General features: G+C 56.7%; 1 protein-coding gene across 1 annotated transcript in view; it reads left to right on the top strand.

The window, feature by feature from the left end:
• DNAH17 (dynein axonemal heavy chain 17) overlaps window positions 1–25,969 on the top strand; it is a 135,925-nt gene that overhangs the window by 91,984 nt on the left and 17,972 nt on the right. The window contains exons 50-72 of the mRNA XM_033089155.1: window positions 574–739; window positions 2,848–2,950; window positions 3,591–3,738; window positions 4,110–4,201; window positions 5,793–5,954; window positions 6,478–6,642; window positions 6,842–7,033; window positions 10,014–10,280; window positions 11,382–11,543; window positions 13,183–13,416; window positions 13,962–14,126; window positions 15,750–15,845; window positions 16,006–16,223; window positions 18,131–18,338; window positions 18,646–18,761; window positions 20,281–20,473; window positions 20,764–20,999; window positions 21,679–21,801; window positions 23,196–23,400; window positions 24,001–24,165; window positions 24,378–24,518; window positions 24,786–24,956; window positions 25,290–25,412. Of these exons, the coding sequence (XP_032945046.1) occupies window positions 574–739; window positions 2,848–2,950; window positions 3,591–3,738; window positions 4,110–4,201; window positions 5,793–5,954; window positions 6,478–6,642; window positions 6,842–7,033; window positions 10,014–10,280; window positions 11,382–11,543; window positions 13,183–13,416; window positions 13,962–14,126; window positions 15,750–15,845; window positions 16,006–16,223; window positions 18,131–18,338; window positions 18,646–18,761; window positions 20,281–20,473; window positions 20,764–20,999; window positions 21,679–21,801; window positions 23,196–23,400; window positions 24,001–24,165; window positions 24,378–24,518; window positions 24,786–24,956; window positions 25,290–25,412 (3,851 nt within the window). The remainder of the gene's footprint in view (window positions 1–573; window positions 740–2,847; window positions 2,951–3,590; window positions 3,739–4,109; window positions 4,202–5,792; window positions 5,955–6,477; window positions 6,643–6,841; window positions 7,034–10,013; window positions 10,281–11,381; window positions 11,544–13,182; window positions 13,417–13,961; window positions 14,127–15,749; window positions 15,846–16,005; window positions 16,224–18,130; window positions 18,339–18,645; window positions 18,762–20,280; window positions 20,474–20,763; window positions 21,000–21,678; window positions 21,802–23,195; window positions 23,401–24,000; window positions 24,166–24,377; window positions 24,519–24,785; window positions 24,957–25,289; window positions 25,413–25,969) is intronic.

The raw sequence follows: 25,969 nt of genomic DNA, 5'->3' as shown, positions 1-25,969 counted from the left end.
GGGTGCAGGGTGGAGCTGGGGGTGCAGGGTGGGGCTGGGGTGCAGGATGGGGCTGGGGTGCAAGGTGGGGCTGGGGCCAGGAGCAGAGCTTCAGGGTGAGGCTGAGGACGAGGGGGTGGTCCTCAGAGCCAGGCCTGGACACACAAACTACATGACTCCCCACCCCATTTCCTGTTGTCCCCTCTGACCACAGACCCAGGGACTTGCCAGCTGCCTCTTCATTTCCCACAGCCCTGCCCACTGTCCTCTATCCCCAGAGTAAGGGGGACAGAGTGGCAGCAGGACCCTCTTCCCAGTGTTCCCAGGCAGATCCCACAGGGAGCTTCTCTGATAAACCAATCAGAGGTCGCCCCAAAGTTGACAAGCCACAAGGTTCCTGCCACCCTTGCCTCCCACCCACGGTGTCCACCACCCTCTCCTTCACCCCTGAGGGTGATGGAGGTGAAGCCACCCACCCTCGGGGTCCCCTCCAGGGCCATTGCCTGGGCTGCTGCACCCGCTGCTGGGGGCTCTGGGTCCGATACGCCCCTGGGATCCACCGTGCACTGGTGGCCAACACGCTAACCTCTCTAGGGGTTCTTGAGAAGCCGCTAGAGAAGAAATCAGGGAGGAACTTCGGGCCGCCAGGCACCAAGAAGCTGATCTACTTCATCGACGACATGAATATGCCCGAGGTGGACAAATATGGGACGGTGGCCCCGCACACCCTCATCCGGCAGCACATGGACCACGGGCACTGGTAATGCTTCCCCTACCCACTGTCACGCTAACCCCGCCCCATCCTATGGCCACAAAGGATCGCGGGGGGGGGGCTAGTTCACACTTTCCTGGGGAGGCAGCAGGGCAGCTGGAAGCTGGAGGCTGAGTCGGGCCTGGCCATGGGATGGCCCTTGGCAGGAGAGCATGTGCAGAGGCCCGGTGGCAGGAGGGAGAGTGGCCGGTGGAGGAGCCACTGTTGCTGGCGTGACTGGAGTGTGCAAGCCAGAGGGAGAGGACGCCTGGAGGGGGGACCGCTGTACCCAGACCCCAGGACCCATGGCTGCTGGACAGAGGAAGCCGAGGGGGGCAAGTTTAAGTTTGCAGTTTGGAAAGACCAGATACTCAGTGCAGCTAAAATGTGGGTCCTGTGATGACCTGGCAAGCAGCCCAGGCCAAACCTGGGGGTTCTGAGACCAGAGGAACCCGAAGAAAAACCTCATCAGAAACCAGTCAGTGGATGCCTGCCAGTCACCGCCAAGAATTAGAAGCACAGAGGGGTTAAGTCCCCTGCTGGAGGTCACAGCCCTAAGTGGCGGGGCCGGAGGTGAAGCCCACATTGTCTGATCCCATTGCTTACCTTGTGCCCACGACACGACGCCAACTCCCCGAGCTCATAGCTGTAGGAACGCAGGAAGGACAGCAGTGGCACACTACAGGTTGTAATGTGGGGATGGCTGTCAGGGTTGGCTCCCTAGGGGAGGTGACAGAGCTGGCCCAGGGGGTGGCTCTCAGCGGGGCCTGAGAGAGCGAGACATCTTTGAGGAACTGAAAGTGCTATGGGACGGCCAGGGCCGAGAACAGGTTAGGGGAAGGCAAGTGTAGGAGGCAGGAGAGGATGCATGAGGGCTGTCCAGGCCCCTTGAGGACAGTCGACCGGGAGCCCCTCGCTCACACGGGCCCCTGGTTCCACGCCCTCGAAATGGGTTCACCACGTCCCACGTTCTTGCCAAATTTGTAAAACTAAGACATTTTATTTTTTTCTCCTTAAAGAGGGCCCTCAAAGTTGTGAAGCTTCAGCCCTGGGTCCTCCCCTGCCCTTGAGCTTATCCTGAAGAATCTTTAGAAGCGAGAGACAGTGAAAAATCCCTCTAGAATATCAGATAAAGGTGGGACTGACGGGAGGGTGGGCCGTTTAGCAGCTATTTCAGCAAGTGTGGAAGACGCAGCGACCCAGAACACCGCCTGCCACAGAAACAAGGGTGAACCCATGTGGCATGCAGACCTACAAGCAAAAGGTGAAACCGCAAAGTTGATAGAAGAAAATGGGAGAATATCTCCGTGACCTGGGGAAGGGCTTCTTGAACATACATTTCAAAAGCATAAACCAGAAGGCCCAAAAATGATGACTTGGATTTACATCAAAATTAAGAAATATTTTTCCCAAGAGACACCAGGGACCAACATAATACAGAGTTAAGAGAATGGAAGAAGGTACTTGCCATGTCTAAAACTGACAGGGGATTCATGCCTGGAGTATACGAGGAATTTCCATAAATCAACAAGAACAGGCAACAAACTCCCAACAGAAAAAAAATGCATAATGGGGGAAAACCCACAAGGTATAAGCATGTGAAGAAATGTGCAAACCCTTTACATCCTTCAAAGACACTGGAGCCCCTGGAAGTCTCATCGGTGCTGACATCAAGGAAATTATTTTGTGTGACGACAGGATCGTCATCGTCGTCAGTACTAGTCATAATGATACCTGGGGTGGGGACAAACAAGTGCTGAGCACATACTACACTCCAGGTGCACTTCTCAGTGTGTTTCGTGCGTTAGCTCATTTCGTCCTCATAACGACCCATTGCTCAGATGAGAACACTGAGGCACAAGACGTTAACCAACTCACCCAGAGTTCTGATGCTACTAGATGAAAGAGCTGGAATACAGACCCAGACTTGCATCCGGAACCACGCTGCTGCCTCCTATTTCTAAATTTTTCTTGAGACCATGAAGTAAAATTGGCTGTTTCATATACAATCAATATTTATTGAGTTTGTTTTTGGTTTTTTTTAAACCACATTTGAGGCATTGTTGGGCAGGAGGAGTGGGGGGAGGGGCAGGATGCCAACTCGTCTCCCCATGCAGGTATGACAGGCAGAAGCTGACACTGAAGGAGATCCACAACTGTCAGTATGTGGCTTGCATGAACCCCACCTCCGGGTCCTTCACCATCGACCCCAGACTTCAGGTAGGCGGCAGTCGGGCTCATTCCTGCAGTCGCCAGGGGGTAAGGGTCACCTGGGCAAACGAGAATAAAAGCCTTGATATGGGGCATCGGGGCTGCAGGCTGCTAGTCTCTGGAGAGTTCCCTAACCTTTCAGAACGTGTCAGAACATTCTGGGGAGCAGAGAGGCCAGCCCTGGGGGCCCCATGGGGCTGCCAGATTTAGCAAATGAAAATACAGATGCCCGGTCAAATATGGATTTCGGATAAACAACAAATTATTTGTTTAGTATTAGCATTTCCCATCCAACATTTGGGACATGCAGGATATCCTGTAGTATATTGTGACCCTACCCGGGCAGGGCCTCACCTCCAAATCATCTAAGCAGATGGAGACCTGGAATACAAACCCAAGCCCGGGCTCTGAGACACTCTTGTTTCCACCAAAATTTTTCTTGAAAGCATGAAGTAAATTTGGCTGTTTCAGATATAACGAACATTTAATGGGATTTTACTACATCCAAGGCACGGGGAGGGAAAGGACCCATTCTGGCCATGCCCACAAGACATTAGGCGATGAGGACAGAGTCTGCACCCCAAGAAGGTAGCCCGGCCACGAGCTGGTCCCCAACAGCCTGACGCAGGTGTGTGGTTGTCCCTGGCAGCGGTACTTCTGCGTGTTTGCCGTGAGCTTTCCAGGCCAGGAGGCCCTCACAACCATCTACAGCACGATCCTGAGCCAACACCTGGCCTCCCGCTCGGTCCCCATACTGGTCCAGAGGATAAGCAGCCAGCTGGTGGCCTCAGCCCTGGGTAAGCCGGCCAGCCTCCTCTCCCCCGTCAGTAACCCACTGCTTTGTGGGGCTGATGGCTGCTTCCTATTTTCCCCTGGTAAATATTTTATTTCTACTTTTCGATCAATATGTTTTAAATGATGCTATGTTCCAACAGGAGATGTTGTGAAATCCAATTGCTTGCGGGGGAGGCAACGGAGGGGAAATTCAGTAACAGAAATGATTTACACGTCATCGGGGCAGCAAACTTCCTCCCAGGGCAGCTGTGCAGTTTCCTTACTTACGTTGTCACCAGCTCATAGTCCATTTGCTTTAGAAACTCTAGCGCGAGCAGGGCACTTCCTGAGGCCATTAGAGTAGGTAAGAATCGATGTCTTGTTCCTGTAACAGCCCTGCATCAGAAAGTCACCGCAACATTCCTTCCCACGGCCATCAAGTTTCATTACGTCTTCAACCTCAGGGACCTCTCCAACATCTTCCAGGTACTGCTCTTTAGCTCTGTGCTACCTATGGCAAGTCCCTGACACATAGGTGCTCTCCTCCTCTGCTGCTCTCAGGGGAGAAAGCAAAGTGACCTGTGGACTGGTGACAGTGATGATGGTGGTGGTGGTGATGGTAATGCTGATGTGACGGTGATGATGGTGACGGTGACGATGGTGACGGTGATGACAGCGGTGGTGGTGGTGGTGGTGGTGACGGTGATAATGGTGACGGTGATGACAGTGATGGTGGTGGTGGTGGTGACGGTGACGATGGTGACGGTGATGACAGTGATGGTGATGGTGGTGGTGACGGTGGTTGTGGTGGTGATGGTAATGCTGGTGTGACAGTGGTGATGGTGACGGTGACGATGGTGACGGTGATGACAGTGATGGTGGTGGTGGTGACAGTGATGATGGTGACGGTGATGACAGTGGTGGTGGTGGTGGTGACGGTGATAATGGTGATGGTGATGACAGTAATAGTGGTGGTGGTGGTGACGGTGATGATGGTGACGGTGATGACAGTGATGGTGGTGGTGGTGACGGTGACGATGGTGACGGTGATGACAGTGGTGGTGGTGGTGGTGACGGTGACGATGGTGACTGTGATGACAGTGATGGTGGTGGTGGTGACAGTGACGATGGTGACTGTGATGACAGTGATGGTGGTGGTGGTGATGGTGATGGTGATGGTGATGGTGACCATGATAATTGATGGTGACAATGATGGTGATAGTGATGATGATGAGGGTGGTAATGGTGATGACGAAGAGAGTAACACTGTTTCCTCTTATTTATTGACTGTTTCGTCTGAGCCAGGCACTACGATTGGCCACTTACACCCCCATTTTCTCCTCCAAACAACATGTATTAATAACATGCTCGTACATCTAAGGGTGTCTACGGCTCAGGGACATTAAATCATGCCATCTCCTCCCACTTCAAGTGTCAGCTCAAATGTCATGCCCTCAAGAGCCCGCCTCCTCCCCACACACTCACCTGACTGCCCCTGTTTCGGTCATTCAGAGCACATCACAATGAGTAATTAATTACCTTGTTATCTTTTTTGCCTGGTTACATCTCCTACGGGAATGCCAACTCCGTGAAGGTAGAGTCTGCCTTTTGTCACTGTGTTCCCAGCACCCAGAAGAGGGCCTGGAACACAGTAGACCTTCAGTAAGCACCTGTAGAACTTGCCCAGGTCACTTTGTTAGTAAACGTGGACCCAGGCAGGCTGGCAGCAGAGCCCACGCTCGTAACCCACTGCTCAGTGGCTGTCGACAGTCTGGTTCCTCGACGACAAGCCCCTCTTGTCCCTTCTCCACCGTCCACCCCACTAAAGGATAAAGCCTTGACCTTGCCTTGTGAGGAGAGTTTCCCCACATCCCTCCAGCCACAGACACACCCTCCAGCCTCTAGGATTTGCATGGACTTGGCAATCGGTGGCTTCCTGGGCCCAGAGAGGACATCGTCCGAGCAGCTGAATGGCTCACTCCCCGGGAAGTGACTGCTTTGCAGTTTCACATGCACACAGCACTGGGCCTGCCTCATGACACAGCTGAAGACACTGACCCTCCTGTGTCTGGGACAGGGGATCCTATTCTCCACGGCAGAGATCCTGAAAACCCCGCTTGACCTTGTCCGCCTCTGGCTACATGAAGCTGAAAGAGTGTATGGCGACAAAATGGTTGAGGAGAAAGACCAAGAAACACTGTACAGAGTCACCGTCGCTTCCACCAAGAAATTCTTTGATGTAAGTCAAGCCACCAGGCCTCTCTGCTGAGCCCAGAAACTCTCCAGGCGGGCAGAGTGTCTGGGACCGGTGGTGACCCCAACCCTCCTGGGAGTGCCCTCGGGTGGGGAAGGGGTGGACCACTGCGTTGGGTCCTATGAGACAACTCTGTCACACGGGTGTGCGTCTGAGTGGAAGTAACGGGGCCCGCGGTCGATCAGGATATGATGACCTCCGTCCTCCCACGTTGGGTGGCGAAAGGCCCTGCATGGGCCCATGCGTTCTGCTGGTGTGTCCTGGGTTTTCTTGGGGGGTTAGTTTCTTTGGACTATTAGTTTATTCCTTATATGATGGGGATCAGACCATCGCCCCGGGCGCGTGGCCCAGCCGTCTGCAGGGCCCCTGACAGCAGTGGCCTGGGCCCCTGCAGACTTGTCCTGGCCTCCTGAAGCACCGTGGCAGGTGCGAGGGCTGCTGGTACTGATGTGTGTGCACGGTGTGTCCCCGGGACAAACCACAGACGTGGCTTCTCTCTCGTCTGCAGGATCTTGGTGATGAGGTCTTATTTGCCAAACCCAGGATCTTCTGCCACTTTGCTCACGGGATCGGTGATGCCAAATACCTCCCGGTCACCAACATGGCTCACCTGAACAAGATTCTCGTGGACGCCCTGGACGGTTACAATGAGGCCAACGCAGTCATGAGCTTGGTGAGTGGGGCTCGAGCCGACAGCACGGGCCGGGGCCGCGACACGGGCCCCCTCGCCAGTCTCATCATAAACGCCTGATGGCATTCCGGGGCTGCATGACTCGCGGCAAATGCTACCGGGGGACAGATGAGGCTCCATGCCGTGGAAGGCCAGCCCACACGCACGCAGTGAGGTGCTAATGTGAGTCTGGCCCGTGCAGGTGCTGTTTGAGGACGCGGTGTCGCATGTCTGCAGGATCAACCGGATCCTAGAGTCCCCCCGTGGGAACGCCCTGCTAGTGGGCGTGGGCGGCAGCGGCAAGCAGAGCCTCTCGCGCCTGGCCGCCTTCATCAGCTCCCTGGATGTGTTCCAGATCACCCTCAGGAAGGGCTACGGGGTCCCAGACCTCAAGGTGAGATGCAGCTTTTCAAAAAGCCCGCCTTGGGGGGGTGGGGGGAGCGGGGAAAACTCCTCCCGCCCACCCAATCCCACCCCCGGGTCCAGCCCAGAGGCTCTGACTGCCACCAGCGGGGTCTGCATCTTAGACAGTAAAGGCCAGGAGACATTTTGGCCAGTGATGAAGGTGGTAGGAAGTGTGGGTCTCGACCCAGTAGACTGGACCCTATGAAGTTACCAGCCAGAACAGCTGTGAGGGGATGTGCTTGTTGCCCAGGTCGCATTCTGCCTCTGCCGTCCTCCCAAGTCTGCAGAGTCGATGACTCAGGACCGTTGCTAGGCGTCCAACCACATGCTCGGGACTCTGGGGCCAGCGTAAGCTGGTCTCCCATCACCAAGATATCTGCCGAGGCTTTTTATTGATTCCGTTTTCTGCAAACCTTGCTCAATTGAAGAGCCGCGTGCTAGTTAAACACGATTTGTCCAGAACAAAGCATTGTGGCGCCTCCCACCAGAACTGAAGTTCTCCTGAGCACGTTACACAGGCACATCTTTCTCCTGGGTGCGGGGCTGCGTGGGTCATCAAGGCCCCTGGCCCCGATGGTGAGCGGGCAAGGGACCTGCAGGAGCCGAGCTTCCAGGGCTGACATGGCGTTTGCACTGGGGCGAGTATGAGCACGATGGTGCCTCCAACCAGATAGGAGACGAGGAAGGAGGGGAACGGGACAGCCAAGACACAAGTGCCGGGAAAAACCAAGAAAATGGGTGCTGCCTCACAGATGAGGGCGTCTGAGTAATTCGGCGACGCTGGGAGGAGGTGGCCAACATGAAAGTGCACATGCACAGTGGGACGTGCAGGAAAAGGTGGGAGGTGGAGGTCTCGGGACAGGGCCCCCCGGCCTGAGAGGGTGGGAGTGCAGGAGACCATGCAGAGAGAACAAACCGCCTGGGGCAGGGCAGAAGCTCTGGAGTGGCCAGGATGGAGGCCACGGCACAGCCCTGGTCAGCAGGGACGGAGGAAGTGCCTCCGTGGGAAGCTGTGACCGGGAAGGCCAGAGAGGGCTGAGCTTCCAGACGGTGGGGTTGGCCCCAGGTCGAGGCCGCAGAGCTTCTGGGCAGGACAGAACACGGATGAGGAGGGGCCCGTGGTCGTGGCCATAGCAGACCCTCCTGGGGCGTGAGGGGTGAGCAGAGAGCAGGAGCAACAGAAGGGGCCGCAGGAGAAGGGGCAGCAAACGCCGCCGTCTCCAGAGAGGATCAGCGGCCAGGACTGAAGGAAGGGCGAGTGCACAGCAGGGCCACTCGTCTCCGCTCCTGGGCCTTTATGGGCCATCGGCCTGTCCAGAAGCAGCCACTCTGAGCGGGACCCGGCAGCGGCCAGCTTCGCCCTCTCCAAGCAGGAGCCCTTGCCTGAGCCAGTCTAACAGGGTTCGAAGTCTGAACTTGGTGGGACATGGCAGCTTCTCCTTTGGGTCATTCCTGGTGCAGGGGTGAAGAACCCTCAGCCGTTCTCCTGGACATGCAGCCTGCGGTCTGGACCTGCCAGACGGGCCTTCTCACTGCAACCTGGACGCAGCCGCTCTCCTTCCTGCTCCTGAGGGGTGACTGCGGGCCCATGCATACAGTCAGGCCTGAACTTAGATACAGATCACTAATCCCGGCTGGCCCTGTCAGCCTCCGCCAGCGGCCTGCACGTATACGGCTGCAAAACAAGAAGAGAGGCTCAAGCGAAGCCTTGCGGATCCAGGGTCACGGCCACGGCTCGAATCCCACCTGTGGCCTCTGCTCTTCGTGCTGGGGACTTCCCTTTGATTTTTTTTTTCCCTTGTCAAAAATATGGAATTTGAGGCTTGCTTTTGATCCGTTAACATGCCAGTCAACTTCAACTAAGGGACCTTGGCGACGTTTTTCTCTGAACGCAAGGACGTGGGCTCACTTCCTGAGGGCAGAAGTGAGCCACTCGGGACGCCTACAGTGGGGATTTTTAAAGCCTTTTAAATGATTTTACGGAGGCCCATAGGTCTAATAGAGAAATTAGGCATTACAGATGAGCAAGTCACCAAAACCCTGAAAATTCACACGCAGGTGACATTGACAGACATTTTTAATGTATACTCACCATTTACACATGCAAATCGGAGTACTTTTCAAAAATAGCACGCTATTTATACTGCTCTGTAACATGCTTTTCTCTTTTTGCCATTCTCTTCAGCTGTTCTTTCAGAAGAGCCGTGCAATGGCTTTGTCGGGTTATCTCTAAATCCTACTAGTGACAAAGTTACCGTACGTGTGACTCACAGGGGGCGCTGTGAGGACTAGTCCTTATTTCCAGTGCCCAGTTTCCCAGTCTAAGCCTGTGCTTCACGTATCTGGAGCCTCCCTCAGGGTCTCCATTTAAGGGTTTTCTTCCCCTTTAGTGTGTGTGTGGTGAAACCTACATAGCACGCCATTTACCATTCTAACCACACGGCGCGGTGTGCTACGCACATTCACACTGCCGTGCAGCCATCCCCACCACTCGCTCCAGAACGTCCTCATCGTCCCAAGCTGAAACTGTCCCCATTGCACACTCACTCCCCTTCCCCTCCCCCAGCCCCTGGCACCCACCCTGCTACTTCCTGTCTCTCTGACTTTGGCTCCCTAGGGACCCCCTATAAGTGGGGTCACACAGTAGTTGTCCTCTTGTGTCTGGCTTATTGCATGCCACACAATGTCTCCAAGGTTCATCCCTGTGTCAGAACTTCCTTCCGTTTCCGGGCCGAATGGCATTCCACGGTGTGGGTTGGCCACTCTTTATCCACACGTCTGTCCACGGACCGGAGGTGCTCCCACTTTGGGCCGTCGTGAATAGTGCTGCTGTGATGGGGTGCTCCCCCACCAGGGCGTGCACAGGCCGTAGGCCGCTGCTCTGCAGGTGTGCCCTCCTGGTGGGTGGGGACGCCTCTGAACGAGCATCGTCTTGGCCACGGCTCTCAGCGTGTCCTCCTTGGGTGCAGATTGACCTGGGCGCTCAGTACATAAAGGCGGCGGTGAAGAACGTCCCCTCCGTGTTCCTGATGACAGACTCCCAGGTGGCTGAGGAGCAGTTTCTGGTGCTGATCAACGACCTGCTGGCCTCAGGGGAGATCCCGGGGCTGTTTGGGGACGACGACATGGACAGCATCATCTCCTCCATGCGCCCGCACGTGAAGTCCCTCGGCATGACCGACACTCGGGAAGCGTGCTGGAAATTCTTCATTGAGAAAGTACGCAGGCAGCTTAAGGTAGGATCCCCATTTCCACGGGGGAGCCCGGGGCCTGCTAGGGTCCGGCTCTTTACTCTGTGTCCAGGTGGGGGCCGTTCCCTCCCAGGGTAAGGAAATCCATTAGGAGAGGACGGTGGGGCGGCCTGATGGGCGTGGGGTGTTAGAGGTGTCTTGTGGCCCCAAAAAGTGTTTTACACACACACTCAGCAAGTGTAAAAAGATAAGTACACCTTGACCTTCAGCCTTCCTGCTTAGGGGAAGGAGTCTGAGCTACTCGGTGACACTGCTCTCCCTCCCAGGAGCCGCCCGGTGGTGCTGACCCGGTGAGGGTCCAGCCCCGCAGCTCCGCTAGGCACCAGCTGGCTCTCATGTTTTCCTGCTTGGTGCAATTTATAAAGCAAGTTTCCTCTTTGTCTCCCCAGTGGATACAGTCCAATCAGTGGATGTCACTGGGGGGCCAGAGGGGTCCCCGGCAGAGGCTCCCTACCCTGACTCCCTCCTCAGTGCCCCGCCGAGCTCTTCAGTGCAACACCCACTTCCAGTGCACCAGCCGCTACGCCTGGGGAAGAAGGGTCTACACGGGGAGGGCCCGGGAGGCTGAGGCCGCCGTGAGCGGGAGGTCCCCAGTCCAGCTGAAGGGACGTGTCTGTAGAACCCTCTGCAGGTGGGGTCCTAGGGAGTCCAGCCTGTCTGGGGATCAGCCACCACCCGTGGGGGCCTGGAGGAGGTTCTGTGTCCCTGGGGACCAGACCTGCCCAAAGGATTGAGGCCCTTCCTGTTCTCGGGCCTCATCTGCCCAGCATGGAGGCCCATCCCCCCACTCCATCCTTCATCCAGCCTTTATCGTCCCCCTTGGCGGGGTCACTTCAGGAAGGCTTGGGGCTGACCCCTGCACCCTGACGTCACTAGCGAGAGTTGTAAAGTCAGTGGCGTGGTCGTCCGTTGCGGTGTAGTGGTCACACCACGGACCCGGGAGCGGGAACGTGCTCTGCAGACATGCGGAGCTGAGACCACGCAGAGTGCTTTCTCCTGTAAATGAACTTTCTACAAAGTGGCATGATTTGCCCTCGGCACTGCCGGCCCCCTTGAGCGAGCGGTTCCTCTGTGTCCTGCATCCAGGTGATTCTGTGTTTCTCCCCCGTGGGCTCCGTCCTGCGTGTGCGGGCAAGAAAATTCCCTGCTGTGGTGAACTGCACGGCCATCGACTGGTTCCATGAGTGGCCAGAGGAGGCCCTGGTGTCCGTCAGCGCCCGCTTCCTACAGGAAACTGAGGGGGTTCAGGTGAGGCCCTGGGCCCGGCTTCCCCTGCCCCCCTCTGCGCCAGCGCTCACAGGGCCAGAAGCATCGGCCACCTCGTGGGGAGGGATCCCCGGCCATCTGCCTCCAGGGCCGGGATTAGGGTGAGGCACGTGAGTCACTCGCCTTGGGCACAAAATTTAAGGGGCACCAAAAACCTCCGTAATTCAGATCAGTGAGGTTTTAATGCAATATTTTTAGAAAACGATATTACTGCTAAAAAAATTCCCGGTGAACAAAATTATAAACAAAGGCGTGCCGCTGTTGGTGGTGTCTGGGCCTTGTGTTACTGTGCCAGGGGAAGTCGTTTGAATCAGCTCAGGGTCCCTGGCCCATGTGGCCACACCCCGCCAGGCCGGTTCAGGAGGGCCGACACCCGTGTGCCAACAGACTGGGCAGCTCGGACCTCACGCAGTCCCCGACTGGAGCTGGTTGGAGAGCCTGGATTTACTGTGATAAGTGCACGCGGGGCGCACACTTCTTCCGCTTGCCTCTGCTCTCCTTGACCTGTCCTTCTTAGAGGGTGTGACGAGTACACCGGGCGAAAAGAGGAAAAGAAAAGTCCCTTTTTTTTCTTTTGTGGTGTCTTTCTTATATTGAAAGATGGTGCCCAAGTTCACTGTTGAGCTAAGTGCCGGCCCAGCAGTGGTCTGTGCGTTCTGACCCGGCCAGGGCAAGGGATGAGCCGCAGCCCCAGGATAAGTCACACGTTGTTTTCCTGTCTCATTTATGTCTAACGCATATTCAGTTACGGTAGGATAACATAAACCTGAAATTAAGTTTTCCCCTAGTTTCTAAAGCTGGGTCACTTACCCTGCACATCATCTTTGGAGCATTCACTCTCAGGACGGACTGCAGTTACGACCGACGTTCCGTCTGTGCCCCGAGTGAAACGCAGATGTGGGTTTCTAGCCCCTAAGATAGGCTTCCTAGGAGCGGGAAATCCCCCACCCACCGCTGGCACCAGCGAGGGCAGCGGAGTAAATGCTGAAGCGTGTGGTGGTGGACGAACACATTTCCAAATGAACCTGCATTAAAATGAACATGGCTTGGACAGGTCTTGGGGCAAAGCTCCCAGTGCCTGTCTTTGGGCAAGCGGGGCGCACCCAGGTGGTGGGCGACGTAACCCTGTCATGGATGGGGCACAGAGGAGGCTGGCAAAGGACTTACTGAAACCCCCAGACCCAGCACAGAAGACGCACACTAAATGCTTGCCAAATGACCTGGGTTATTCAAACACACCGTCAGGCCCTGCGCCTTGCCCAGTTTGCAGGTGTGTGAGTGTGAGTGAGTGTGTGTGACCCAGAGAGAGAATAACAGTAATGAGCTGGGTCCCCGCACGGAGCTATGCCCTCGGTGGTGTGCTATCCCCGGTGCTCACGGCAGCCCCGGCCGGTGTTGCTGTGTGGAGCCTCATTTGATGATTGAACCGCTGAGGTTGAAAGAGGGTCTGCAACTCACCCAGAGTCCCCAGCGAAGGAGGAAAGCCCCCCCTTGCTGGTTCACTGTGGCCAGCAGCCTCCTCTCCCCTGGGCCCCTCCGAGAGGGAGGCCAGGGCCCCCTGCAGGAACAACGCCATGCCCATCAGGGAACAGGGGACGAACGGCCCATCTTGTCTTCATAGCCGGAGTTCAAGGACTCCATCAGCCTCTTCATGGCCTACGTGCACACAACCGTCAACGAGATGTCCAAGGTGTACTTGGCCACCGAGCGGCGCTTCAACTACACCACGCCCAAAACCTTCCTGGAGCAGATCAAACTCTACCAGAACCTGCTGGCCAAGAAGAAGTTGGAGCTGGTGGCCAAAATCGAAAGGCTAGAAAACGGGCTGATGAAACTGCAGAGCACGGCTTCTCAGGTAGGAAGGACGGGGGCCCGGACCCAGGTTCCGAGAGGAAGTAAGACGAACACGGTTACCTGCCCTGGGGAACTTCCACTCTGAAACCAGAGAGAGCATGTAGGTTTGATGTACAAAATGTGGTCGTAATGCTCACTCTTCGTGGGGCGCTTTACACAGGCCCGCGTTGAATGGGGCACCCGTCAAAATGCCTCCGTTGGAAAACGCACTTCGCGCTGTGCCCAGATGGAAAGGCTTTGTTTCACGCCGTATTGAATTTCAAGGTTTCTGCTGGCTTTAAGTCCCCTCCGAGGTGTCGCCTCGGCTTTTGTTTTTACTGCCCACTGTTGGCATCTGAGGGAGCCCGGTAAACAGCCACCACTTTCCTGCCTGAGGAACACGAAGGGACAGGAAGGGACGGCACGGTCCTTCTGCCCCTAAGGGGGCCTGAGCCCGAACCCTGTCTCTAGCGGAAACCCCGCTGAGCCGGAGCCGGCTTGCCCCCGCCGCAGGCAATGCTGGACAGCGCTGGGCAGGTCAAGCCACCCCCTGTGCCTGTTCCCCAGGTGGATGATTTAAAAGCCAAGCTGGCAATTCAGGAGATTGAGCTCAAGCAGAAGAACGAGAATGCGGACAAGTTGATCCACGTGGTGGGAGTGGAAACGGAGAAGGTCAGCAAGGAGAAGGCCATTGCCGATGAGGAAGAAGTGAAGGTGGAAGTAATCAACAAGGTAGGAGACGGCACGGCGTCAGGACAGACACTGACGCGCCGCTCGGCTGGGCCTCCCCAAGGGGACCCAAATCGGCAGGACTCCCTGGGGGGCAGGTCTCCCAAGCACAGGGCCCCAGGGTCAGAAGGGGGCTGTCCTTTAGGGAAATGCACCCGGAAGCCACATGCCTCAGAGTCCGATCCCTGTCTGTGGTGCCAGCATCTCCGGGAGCTGGTAAGAAATGCAGGTTCTCAGGCCCAGGAACCGCGGTGCAGACGCTGACAAGGTGCGGGCGATCCCTGAGCACGTTGAGGTTTGGGGACACTGCACTGGAGCCCTGGGCCTCAGACCTGCTGCACCGAGAGCCCCCAGAGGTTCCCATGTCACTGGCAGGGTAGGGTCCTCCCTGGAGGGCCTTGTCACTGTTGGTTTGATTTTTCGTCACCCCTCCCTGCATGCTTTTGTGTCATCAGTCACACGTCTGCATGAGTGTTTAAATGAGAGTGTCCCAGAAATTGTCGGCCGTCTCCTGAGATGGAGAACAAGGACGGCAGGACGGCCTCCTTCCAAGGCCAACAGGAGCAGGGGCGGAGCTGGAGTCAGGGGAGGGGCCCAAGGGGGTAGTCTGGAGCTCCACTCCACTTCTCACTGTGATCTGCACGACCTCAGCCCGCTCAGGCAGGTGAGGAAACTGAGGCTCGGCGTGGTTGGCAGTGTGCCGAGGACTCAAAAACAGCCCGTGACGTAGTCTGGCTCCCAGCCAGGCTCTGAATAAGCCAGGACCTGCACCCTGAGCTCTGTGACCTCTGCCCAACGTCTGGGCGTGCGCCCCTCTCTAACGCCTGCATCTAGAAATGGCCCCCAGAGTGCTCCGTGGGGGAAGGCTACAGCCGGCCGATCAGTACCTTCTATGCCCTGTTCCCTCAGTCGTGCACTCATCGTCCCTAAAGCAGGTGCAGAACAGGAGTCGCCGGGAGGTCACTTGTCCTGGCTGGGACAGGACTTGGACAGACCCTCTCCTACTGTCCTTCCTCCTCGGTGCCCTGTGCAGCGCCCGCCATTATGGCCTCTTCCTTTGCTCTCTGTTATCAGCCAGATGCTCTTTTTGATAGTCATCCAGCTCCCACTGGTCTCTCTGCTTGGCACCCGAAGGCCCAGAGGAGCTCTTCCTGACCCAAAGAGTGAATGAATGCACACAGGACTGAATGAACGTGGGGATGAATGACTGAGCACATAGACGAATGATGAATGAACGAGTGAACACATGCACAAGTGAATGAACATGTGCATGAATGAATGAGTGCGTGACTGAAGATGCTCTCACTTTCTTGAGGGGAAGGATGAGCTGTGCCTCTGAAATAGTCCAAGAGGCAACAAAGCCTCACAGCCAGGGCTTGTCTGCGTGGCCCCAAGTTCCCCTCCTACCTGGAAGCTGGAGCCAGTGGAAGGAACAGTTCACATTCATGAACCCCAAGTCTGCCACTGCAGGCTCACTGCGACCTGAGTGCCGAGGGGCCAGGGACAAAGGAGGCAGGCTCCAGGCAGGGACTGGTGACCCAGTGAACGTGAAGGGGGGCCCAGGGCTCCCCCTACACCCCCAGATGGACCGGCCGCATTGATCTTTCCTCTCTGGTTTCCTTCCAGAATGTCGCTGAGAAACAAAAGGCTTGCGAGACAGACCTGGCCAAGGCAGAGCCTGCCCTGCTGGCCGCACAGGAAGCTCTTGACACTCTGAATAAGGTAAGGGAAGAAAAAGAAAGAAATGGGGACCCAGCCTGAGTGGAGAGGAAACCCCGTGGCCATCAGTTCAAGTGGTGGCACGCTCACGGCAGCTTCCCTGGGGTCGTCACTGGGGGCCTCCAGGCCCTCCTTTCAGGTCTGTCCTGCTTGTCGTTTGCAGAACAACCTGACAGAGCTGAAGTCTTTCGGGTCCCCGCCGGACGCCGTGGTCAACGTCATGGCCGCCGTGATGATTCTGACCGCGCCTGGGGGCAAGATCCCCAAGGACAAGAGCTGGAAGGCTGCGAAAATCATGATGGGCAAAGTGGACACGTTCCTGGACTCCCTGAAAAAGTTTGACAAGGAGCACATCCCCGAGGCCTGCCTGAAAGCCTTTACGTGAGCCGGGGCTCGGCCGCGCCGCGTGCGCTGCCGTTCGGGTCTTGGACCTGCTGGGGCCCGTAGAGTCCAGGTGCTGCGTGGCCCTGGAATCTTCTCCCGCCAGCCCCAACGGATGCCTGTGCTTGCCGGGGGTGGGGCAGGGTCTTGGGTTTAAGGAGCAAGGTGGAGCCCCCCAGACAGCGGGTGGCAGCCTGGGCCAATCCGGCTGCACCTGGAAATGCACTTCGTCTGGAGGGACACACTCAACCGGGTTGGCTGTGTCACCTTGGGGGCAGAGGGGACTGGCAGAGGGGACGGACTTCCAGGTTTTACCCATAAATTTCAACACGCTACCACTCATGAGCCACTCCCCTTGTAAGCACTCCAGACCTACCATTTACGTCTCATGTGGCACCTGCCTGGACATCCCCTGCCCACCCAAGTTCAGAGTCCACCTGACCCTGACTGAGAAAGAGTCATACCCCCATGACCCCACGACCCCAGGTGAGACCCCCAACAGCTCCAAGCTCCCATTTGTTGAGGAAGAGAGCTGGACAGTTGAAAAATATTGGATAAAAAATAGTTTAAAAGAGAAGAAAAAAGACAAGAAAACCTTTACCGACTCACCACCAGGGAGCGGCCACTATCAACATTTGGGATATTTCCTTTCCATCTTTTTCTAGAGTTGAAATAATACTGTACATATGCAGTTATTTATTCTGCTTTCATTTTTTACTCAACACTGTTGGGGGGAAATACTTTCCCATGTGTTATTAAAATACTTGATCAGCTTCATTTTTAGCTGTTATATAATCTTGCCACAGCTGAATCGTAATTCATTTCACTGCTCCTGCACTGTAAAGGAGTTAGGCTGTCTCCATTTTTGCCATCATAAAAAATGCCACGATGAATGTCTTTTCCTCGTCACCCAACCGACTTCTGTGCGGCCACCACCCCACACTGTCTGGTGCGGGTGTGAAAGACAAAGCCACCTTCACATCAGCCTCCACAAGCATGAAATAAACCAGAGGGAGGAGATGGCAGGCTGCGTTCCCAGCCGAAATTCAAATCACCTGTCAATCATGTTTTGAATTATCCATTCAGAAGTCTTTCCACAGATAGTTCCATTTGTTATGCTTAAGGACGTTGGTGTTATTTTAAAAACACTAGTTTCTAAAGTCTAAACTGCACCTTCGGGCATTTTTCCTAGTCTCTCTCGTAAGGTAACTCCTGCATCGTCGTGTCTTTTAAGCCTCAGCCTTAGAGCCATGGCCTCACTGACGATCCTGGGAACCTGGGCACCTTGCTAGGGAAGCAGAAGCCTCCCGGGGGGGTGGGGGGGGGGCGGTGCTCTGGGGCTGCCTGGTTCTCTGTGAATCCCAGAGCTGCCCCTTCTGAGCTGTGTCACCTCGGAAGAGATGCTCGGCCTCTCTGGGCCTTTTCCCCCAGAGTAAGATGAGGTGTGGCACCCACAAGGCAGGAGCCGGCTCCAGGAGCTAACCTTTGGGAAGCTGACACCTGGTACCTGGTGTTACCACTTCCCATCGGTGTTGCTTTGGGCATGTTGCTGACCCCCCTGTGAACCCTAGTTTTGTCACCCACGAGTGGAGTCCTTGACGAATGACAATGAGACCAGCTATAGAAAGCACCAGGAACAGAGAGGATAAAAGCGCTGGCCTCCTTTCTTCATCCGGGACGTACACGCCGACTCACTGCTGTCCATGCCCCCACAGCCCTCTCCTCCAGAGGCCAGAATTCTGTTTCATGTTTTTCCTCCTTCTTTCTGAAATCAATCAGATTAAAAAAGAAAAAGAAAAAAGAAAGAAAAGTCAACAACTCTCCTGCTCCCCCGGGTGATCAGGTGGTAGGAGACCTGCATCCAGTCCCATGGGGCCCACGCTAGCGCCCTGTCCTCCCCTCCCCAGGCCCTACCAAGGCAACCCGACGTTCGACCCCGAGTTCATCCGCTCCAAGTCCACGGCGGCCGCGGGCCTGTGCTCCTGGTGCATCAACATTGTCCGCTTCTACGAGGTCTACTGCGACGTGGCCCCCAAGAGACAGGCCCTGGAGGAGGCTAATGCAGAGCTGGCAGAGGCTCACGAGAAGCTCTCCCGGATCAAGAACAAGGTTGCCGTAAGTGCTCGCTCACTTGCGGCCCCCTGCCAATGCTAAAGCCACTTGCCCCCGGCTGCCGGTCAATACCTCTGCTTAAAAGGGGTTGGCACGCCCGCTGCCGTGAATTATTCAGCGACTGGAGGGAGAGCGTACGTAGGCAGATGCGGGGACCGGTCACTCGGGGAGGCCACTTTGCGTCCGCGGCCCTCGTGCTCTGGTGCCTCTGGCCCTTCTGGGAAGCCCTGTTCCCTGCCCAGCGTCACAGGACGTGGCTGGGAAAGCCAGCGTAGCTCCATTCCAGGTTCTTTCCGCCTTGTTTCTCCAGGAACTCAATGCCAACCTGAGCAACCTAACATCCGCATTCGAAAAGGCAACAGCTGAGAAAATCAAGTGCCAACAGGAGGCCGATGCCACCAACAGGGTGATCTCGCTGGCCAACAGGTAGCTCACGCCACTGCCCGGCCCGCCCCTCCTGCCTGTACACCCCCAAAAGGGACGAGCCCACAGAACGGCCTTTGCAGGAGGACGAATAAGCCCCGTGGAGGGGGCAGTGTCCCAGCCTTTCACTTTCTGAGCACAAAGTCACAGGATAAGTAAGCATCATGTCTGGTTAGTGAGGCGAGCCCCACCGACCGGAGCCGGTCACACCTCCATGGTGGGCCTCGTGCACCCAGTGGCCTTCAGGAAACACGACCTCTCGCGGTGCAGAATCCCAAATGGCCCCGACCTGCCTGGGACACTGTGTCCACAGAGGCCCGCGCGGGCAGAATTCCGCTGTGACCCACTGCCACCCTTCCCATGGTGCTGGGGCAGGCTCCCAGGGTCACCTCACTCACGGTTTTAGGGTACATAACGCAAGGGGACCCCAGAGCAGCGCTGTCCCGTGGGAACAGGACATGAGCCACATCTGTCATTTGCACTGTTCTAGCTGCCACCTTAACACAGTACAAAGAAACAGACAAAACTGATTTCGATAATATATTTCATTTAACCCCAAATCTGACATTTCAACCTCTGATGACATAAGAATGAACCTGAGAGATGTTACACACTTGTTTTCACTCTGAGCCCTTGTGTGTGTTCACGACACGCCTCAATTCAGACCAGCCAGTGGCTAGAGGCCGCCCTACTGGACACGCGGCTTTACAGCTTGCCTTTTCATGTTTCCAAAAGTGAGTACGAGGAGCCCTGCCGATGGAGTCCAGCCGATGGAGTCCATTCTAGGGCACAGCTTCGGGGATTTCTCATCCCCAGGGGGCTGGCAACCACTAGGTGGTCATTGTCAGCATGACGTGGGGGCCCCAGGAGATCCCCAGGCTGCTTGAGACTGGCCCCCAGATGACTGTGGACAGCACCCTTGCTGTGGGTTTGAGGCACTTGACCGCACCCGCCCAGAAAATCAAAGCGGTCTTTTGATCGCTGGGAAGTAGGGCTGCTTGGATGACACCAAAGACAGACCACAGTGGGGCTAATAAGGGAACCTGTACTTTGAACAAATTTACCTCAACACTCGCCGCATGCCGCTGAGGGTTGGGGACCCGTGCTCGAGCCGATGACCTGAGAAGCACAAGGGACACCCTGGAGTCCCCGCTCCACGTGCTGTCCTGTGGCCACCACCCCGACCTCCCACTAGCCGAAGCCTAGGCGCAGTGGTGTCTGGCAGCCGCCCGGACGTGCGGTGACATGGCAGACAGTGTCAGTGCAGCCGTGGCCTCAGCAGGTGGCCGGGGGATGGCGAGAGCAGTTTCCCAGAAAGCATTAGACTTGCTTCCTTTCAGCACTTTTCCCCCAAAGGCACGTTCACTGTTGAACTTCTGAGTGAAGTAAGGCCTCGGAAGCTGAGGTCTCGTGGGCATTAACCGTGGCCGCGCCTCCCTTGCTCGTCTAGGCCGAGCCGCTCCCCCACGCGGTGCTGGCTCTCCTCTGATCCCCGCTGACTCTCCTCGTGTTCCCGCGTTAGGCTCGTGGGAGGACTGGCGTCGGAAAACGTCCGCTGGGCTGAATCGGTGGAGAACTACAAGAGCCAGGGGGTCACCTTGTACGGGGACGTCCTGCTGATTTCCGCCTTCGTCTCCTACGTGGGCTATTTCACCAAGAAATACCGAAACGAGCTGATGGAGAAGTTTTGGATCCCTTATATAAAACAATTAAAGGTAAGAGGTGTACCACTCAGGAAATGCCAGGTGTATGACAGGGCAGGCCCAGCCAAATCGCACCTTCGCTGCTGAGCCGGATGCTCTAGCCACGCAGGGTCTGGACTGTGGCCCAGTGTGGCTGGTGCTGACGTCCCGCTGGCTGGTAAGGTCACGTGAATGGCTGTCTTCTCACAGGTGGCTCAGCCCGCCCACCATCTGCTACAGATCCACCTGTTATTTGGGGGGACGTTTTCCATAAAGCAGTAAGGCCACGTCACCCCTTCTAAGAAAGAGCACTTCCTTGGCAGGTCCCCATCCCCATCACGGAAGGTCTGGACCCCTTGAGGCTGCTGACTGACGACGCCGATGTGGCCACTTGGAACAACCAGGGACTCCCCAGTGACCGCATGTCCACTGAGAACGCCACCATCCTGTGCCACACCGAACGCTGGCCCCTCATCGTGGATGCCCAGCTGCAAGGAATCAAGTGGATCAAGAACAAATACCAGAATGAGCTGAAAGCCATCCGCCTGGGACAGAAGAGGTGCCTGATGGTGACCACACTGTGGGGCGTGGGGGGCTCCAAAGGCAGCCACTGGCTGTGCCGGGAAACGCACCTTAGGTGGGACTTGTTAAATGATGGACAGATCTTTAAGTACAATAGCTGGCCCACACGTAGGTTTATTTTTTAATACCTGGCCCTGGGGAACAGCGCCCAGAGTACAGAATTAAACTCGGGGCTCTTCTCCTCCCTGCCTCATTGCCTGCGGTCCTGACCAAGCCTCCCAGCCTGGGTGGAAGCCCGGCCTGGCCATTCACTGACCAAGAGGCTGCAGGCTGGTCATTTTCTCATCTCTCGTCCCTTGTGTGGTTTATTTCCTCATCACAGATGAGGAAAACGGCCGTAACAAAGGCCGTCCTGCCTGCCATCCCTGGGGTCCTGGGGAAGTCGGGTGAGATGCAGGTGTGAAAACGTGTGCCACCATACGCGTTTGCAGCCATATGCGGCTCCCTTTTCACCTCCACTCCCGTGATCCTAGAGGGGTGATCACACAGTGGCCCCCAGCTCCCCTCGGGGAGGGACGCGTTTCAGAGGGGCATGAGCTGCTGGCCCCTCGGCCACCTCATGGCACCTTCTCACTCCGAGGGCTGCCTCCGGGGGCACACGATTGTGCCGTCACCAGGTCCCCAGTCATTCAGTGTCGCCCATGCTGTGCCCCCAGCTACCTGGACATCATCGAGCAGGCCATCTCAGAAGGGGACACCTTGCTTATCGAGAACATTGGTGAAACCGTGGACCCCGTTCTGGACCCTCTCCTGGGCAGGAACACGATTAAAAAGGGAAAGTGAGTTGCCGGGTCCGTCTCCGCCATCTAATCCACGTGAACCCCTCGGTGGAGAGGTTTGGCCACGTGCGGGGAGAGAGTGCCAGGAACTCCCTTTGCTTTCCTGGTGGGCAGCAGGGGCTTCAACAAAACGCGGCCAGGTGTGAAGGAGCTCCCAGCTCCCAGGGGGAGGCTGGAGGTCATGGGGCCACATCCCCTCCGAATCGCTACACCATCTTCTAGGCGATGACCTCCAGGTGGTGATCCTTATGGGCACGTCCTTCTTTCTATTGTTATGCATTTTGCAAATCTTGAGCCTATACTGCTTTCTCTCTAATTCAGGTGAGATTCATATAACATACAAGTAACTATTTTAAAGTGAACAGGTCAGTGGCATTTGGCTCATTCACAACGCTGTCAACCAGCACCTCTCTAGTTCCAGCACTTTTTCATCGCCCCAGAAGGAAACCCCGTAGCAGGGAGCAGTCAGTCCCCTCTCCACTTGCCTCCAGCTCCTGGCAACCTCCAGTCTGCTCTCTGTGTCTGTGGATTTGCTGGAGGCTTCATGTCAATGGACTCATACGATACGTGCCCTTTTGTGTCCTGGCTTCTTTCACACAGCATCATGTTTGCACGGTTCATCCGTGTTTAGCGGGTATCTGTGCCTCAGTCATGGTTATGGCTGCGTCATATTTCATTGTGTGGAGACAGTTCTTTCTCCACTCATTGGTTGATGCATTGAGCTTATACTTTACCTTTCAAATACAAACTCTTAAATCAACATACAAAGTGTGAAGTCGGAGTTGATGCGAGCCACCTCTAAATGCAGGGGTGCGTGCAGAAGCCCAGAGCAAAGGTGGCAGTAAATACGCTGAGGTCTAGACTCTGAGAAGGGCCTGGCAGGGCTGGTGATGCCCATGGAGTGGTTAGACAGAGGCCCCAAAGGGTGAGCTTGATCAGAAAGAGGGTAGAGCAGAGCCGAAGCCAGAGAGAAGCAGCCCCTCCGTGGGTCTGCAGGCCTAGCCCGAGGCCCTGGGAGCTTTGGGAACGTGCAGGTGTTCTGAATTGGGAAGCAGGTGTGTTTCTGACAGCAACGGCTTTAGGGCAGAGCCCAGACCAAGTATTTCTGTTGGGGATCCCGTGAGGATGACTTGCAGCCCAAGCTGAGTAAACACTGCTGTAGAGATGAGAGCAAACCAGCCCGAGACTGAGCAGAATCTTGCAGAAAGGTTCACCGGCCAGAGAGGGGGACTAAGCAAGGAAAGTCGCAGTCCCTTCCTGGTGAGCAGGGCAGGGTTCAAGGCAGCAGCTCGGACTGGGCCGGCCACCAAGCTGCTGTGGAAGGTGCCCTGTGTTTGTGGTGCTGTCACTGGTGGCCGGGAGACGCTCTCACCCCTCCCCATACCACCCGCCAGGTTCATTAAGATCGGGGACAAGGAGGTCGAGTACCACCCCACATTCCGCCTCATCCTGCACACCAAGCAATTCAACCCCCACTACAAGCCCGAGATGCAGGCCCAGTGCACCCTCATCAACTTCCTGGTCACCAGGGATGGCCTCGAGGACCAGCTCCTGGCCGCTGTGGTGGCCAAAGAGCGCCCAGATCTAGAGCAGCTGAAGGTATGGGGCCCGTCGGTGGTGGCAGGGGGTGCAGGGCCGGCCAGCTCAGGGACAGAGTGGGGGAAGGGCAGCGTGCGGTTCCCTGGCCCTCAGCTCCTGTCAGAAGGCACCTCAGCTTGTCACACTGCATTCTATTTTGCACAACACAACGAATCACGCTTCTTCCCCAGCCGCCCCCCAAATGTAATTCTAAATCAAAAGACGGCTCCAGTGAAATACCAGGAGTCACAGCGGTGCCCAGACAGTCCTAAAGCACCAAACTGCTGTCCCACAAGCCTGGTCTTTGCTGCCGGCCCGTGTGCCCCTCACATCCTTTGTGCTGTCTTAGCCACACCGTGGGCCAGAGGTGTCCCAGGCCCCATGCTCCCCCCATGGTCCCCGAGGCCTTGCCACATGGTGGCTAAGGACAGGCAGCCGCAGAGGCTGGGGCCTGGCCACTGCCCGGCTGGGTCCCCCGGTCCTGCCGGCTTTCTCTCAGGCTCATCGCATTTCTCCTGTTGGGGTCTGGCCCCAGCTAAGCTGGAGAGAGGTCCCGAGCACCAGGGGTGCAGGAGGGCCACGCATGGCTGGCTTCCCTTCCCATGTCTGCCCCTCCTGCAGGCGAACCTCACCAAGTCCCAGAACGAGTTTAAGATTGTTCTGAAAGAGCTGGAGGACTCCCTGCTGGCCCGGCTGTCGGCCGCATCCGGGAACTTCCTGGGAGACACCACCCTAGTAGAGAACCTGGAGACCACCAAACACACAGCCAATGAAATTGAGGAGAAGGTAAGCTGTCCCGGGGTCCCCGCCAGAGCACACAGGGTTGGCAGCTGGGCTGAAAAGGGGCACGGGTGGCCCCAGTGCCCCAGTCACCTGCCGAAAGCCCCCCAGGACGGCTTCCAAGAGCGCCAAGGGCTTGGGACAGGTGGGTGGGGCCCATCTGCTCACCTGTGTTGTCCAAAAGGGGTTTCACTCAAGCCCCTTTTGTTTGTTTTGAGGTGCAAGAGGCAAAAATCACAGAGGTTAAAATCAATGAGGCAAGAGAGAACTACCGGCCAGCTGCGGAGAGGGCGTCCCTGCTGTACTTCATCCTGAACGACCTCAATAAGATTAACCCCATATACCAGTTCTCCCTCAAGGTGCGGCCGCACCAGGCTGCCATCGGGGCCGTGGGGGGTGCCGGGGCACCCTCGGAGGGCAGACGGGGAGGTGGGGGGTGCCGGGCACCCTCAGAGGGCAGACGAGGAGGTGGGGGGTGCCGGGCCACCCTCGGAGGGCAGATGGGAGGTGGGTGGTGCCGGGGCACCCGCCCAGGGGGAGGGGGTTTCGAGCCCACTGCCGGCAGCGTGGAGTGGCCTCAGAGCCCAGACCTGCCAGCATCCGTGCGCTCCGTGGCCCCTTTCCAGGCCTTCAACGTGGTCTTCGAGAAAGCCATCCAGAAGACGGCCCCCGCCGAGGAGGTCAAACAGCGAGTGATGAACCTGATGGACGAGATCACCTATTCCATCTACATGTACACGGCCCGCGGGCTCTTCGAGCGGGACAAGCTCATTTTCCTGGCACAAGTGGCGTTTCAGGTAGGGCCTGGCCTCACTGCTCAAAGGGGGGGTCCATGGGCCAGCAGCATTGGGGACCCTTGGGGGCTCGTCAGGATGGGAGTGATTGCTGATGAGATGGACTTCCCTTTGGGGATGAAACCGGTCTAGATCTGGATAGTGGTGACGACTGTACCACACTGTGACTGCACTAAATGCCACTGGATTTTATGCTTAAAAGGGCTAAAGTGGTCGGTTTTATGTTCTGTGTGTTTTACCACAACATGAAAAAAACAAGGTGATGCCAAAGTTTTGCCCCAACCCAAAGGGACGAGGGAGGTGACGGGGCACTAAGCAGCGCCCCTGGCCCCTCAGGTCTTGTCCATGAAGAAGGAGCTGAATCCCAGCGAGCTGGACTTCCTCTTGCGGTTCCCTTTCAAGGCCGGGCTCGTGTCGCCCGTGGACTTCCTGCAGCCTCAGGGGTGGGGCGGCATCAAGGTGGGTGTTCAGACGTGAGCACGGTCCCCTCTCCCTGCTGCTCCCACTGGGGAGGTTCACAAAGCACCACCCACTGGCCGTGACATGGAGTAAAGGCAGGAAGCCCCAGAGGTAGGGCTGTGAGCAGCGGCTGCCTGCCCGCTCCTGGGAGCTCTGCGTTCCTAACCGAATACAACAATGCTCCTTGGGCCTCGTGTCCTTCTCTGCACGCGGCCAGCTGAGCCGCGCAGGCCCCAGGGTGTGCCCAGGGGTCGCCCCTCCTCCTCTCCCCCACCTCCAGTTTCCAGGCAAGTGCAGTGTCACGGGAATTCCTCAGATTTCTGGGCACACACACTCAGGGGCCCTCCGTGTCTCGGCTCACAACCATCTGAGGAAGGTGGTCCCCTGAGGTGAGGCTGGTCCCTGCTCCAGAACCCTCAGGAGAAGCGGCCGAGTCAGTCCCTGGATTAGAGGCCCCCTCCCAGGTTCCTCCGGCTCTCTCTGGTTTGCCCAGAGGTTCATTCTTTTCCCAGAGCCCCGGGCTTCTCCTCGGGAATAGCTGGGAGGGAAGGTGCTGG

The sequence above is a fragment of the Rhinolophus ferrumequinum genome, chromosome 21 (genome assembly GCF_004115265.2).
Source record: "Rhinolophus ferrumequinum isolate MPI-CBG mRhiFer1 chromosome 21, mRhiFer1_v1.p, whole genome shotgun sequence".
In the NCBI taxonomy this organism is placed as follows: domain Eukaryota; kingdom Metazoa; phylum Chordata; class Mammalia; order Chiroptera; family Rhinolophidae; genus Rhinolophus; species Rhinolophus ferrumequinum.
This window is presented reverse-complemented; position numbering and strand designations above follow the sequence as displayed.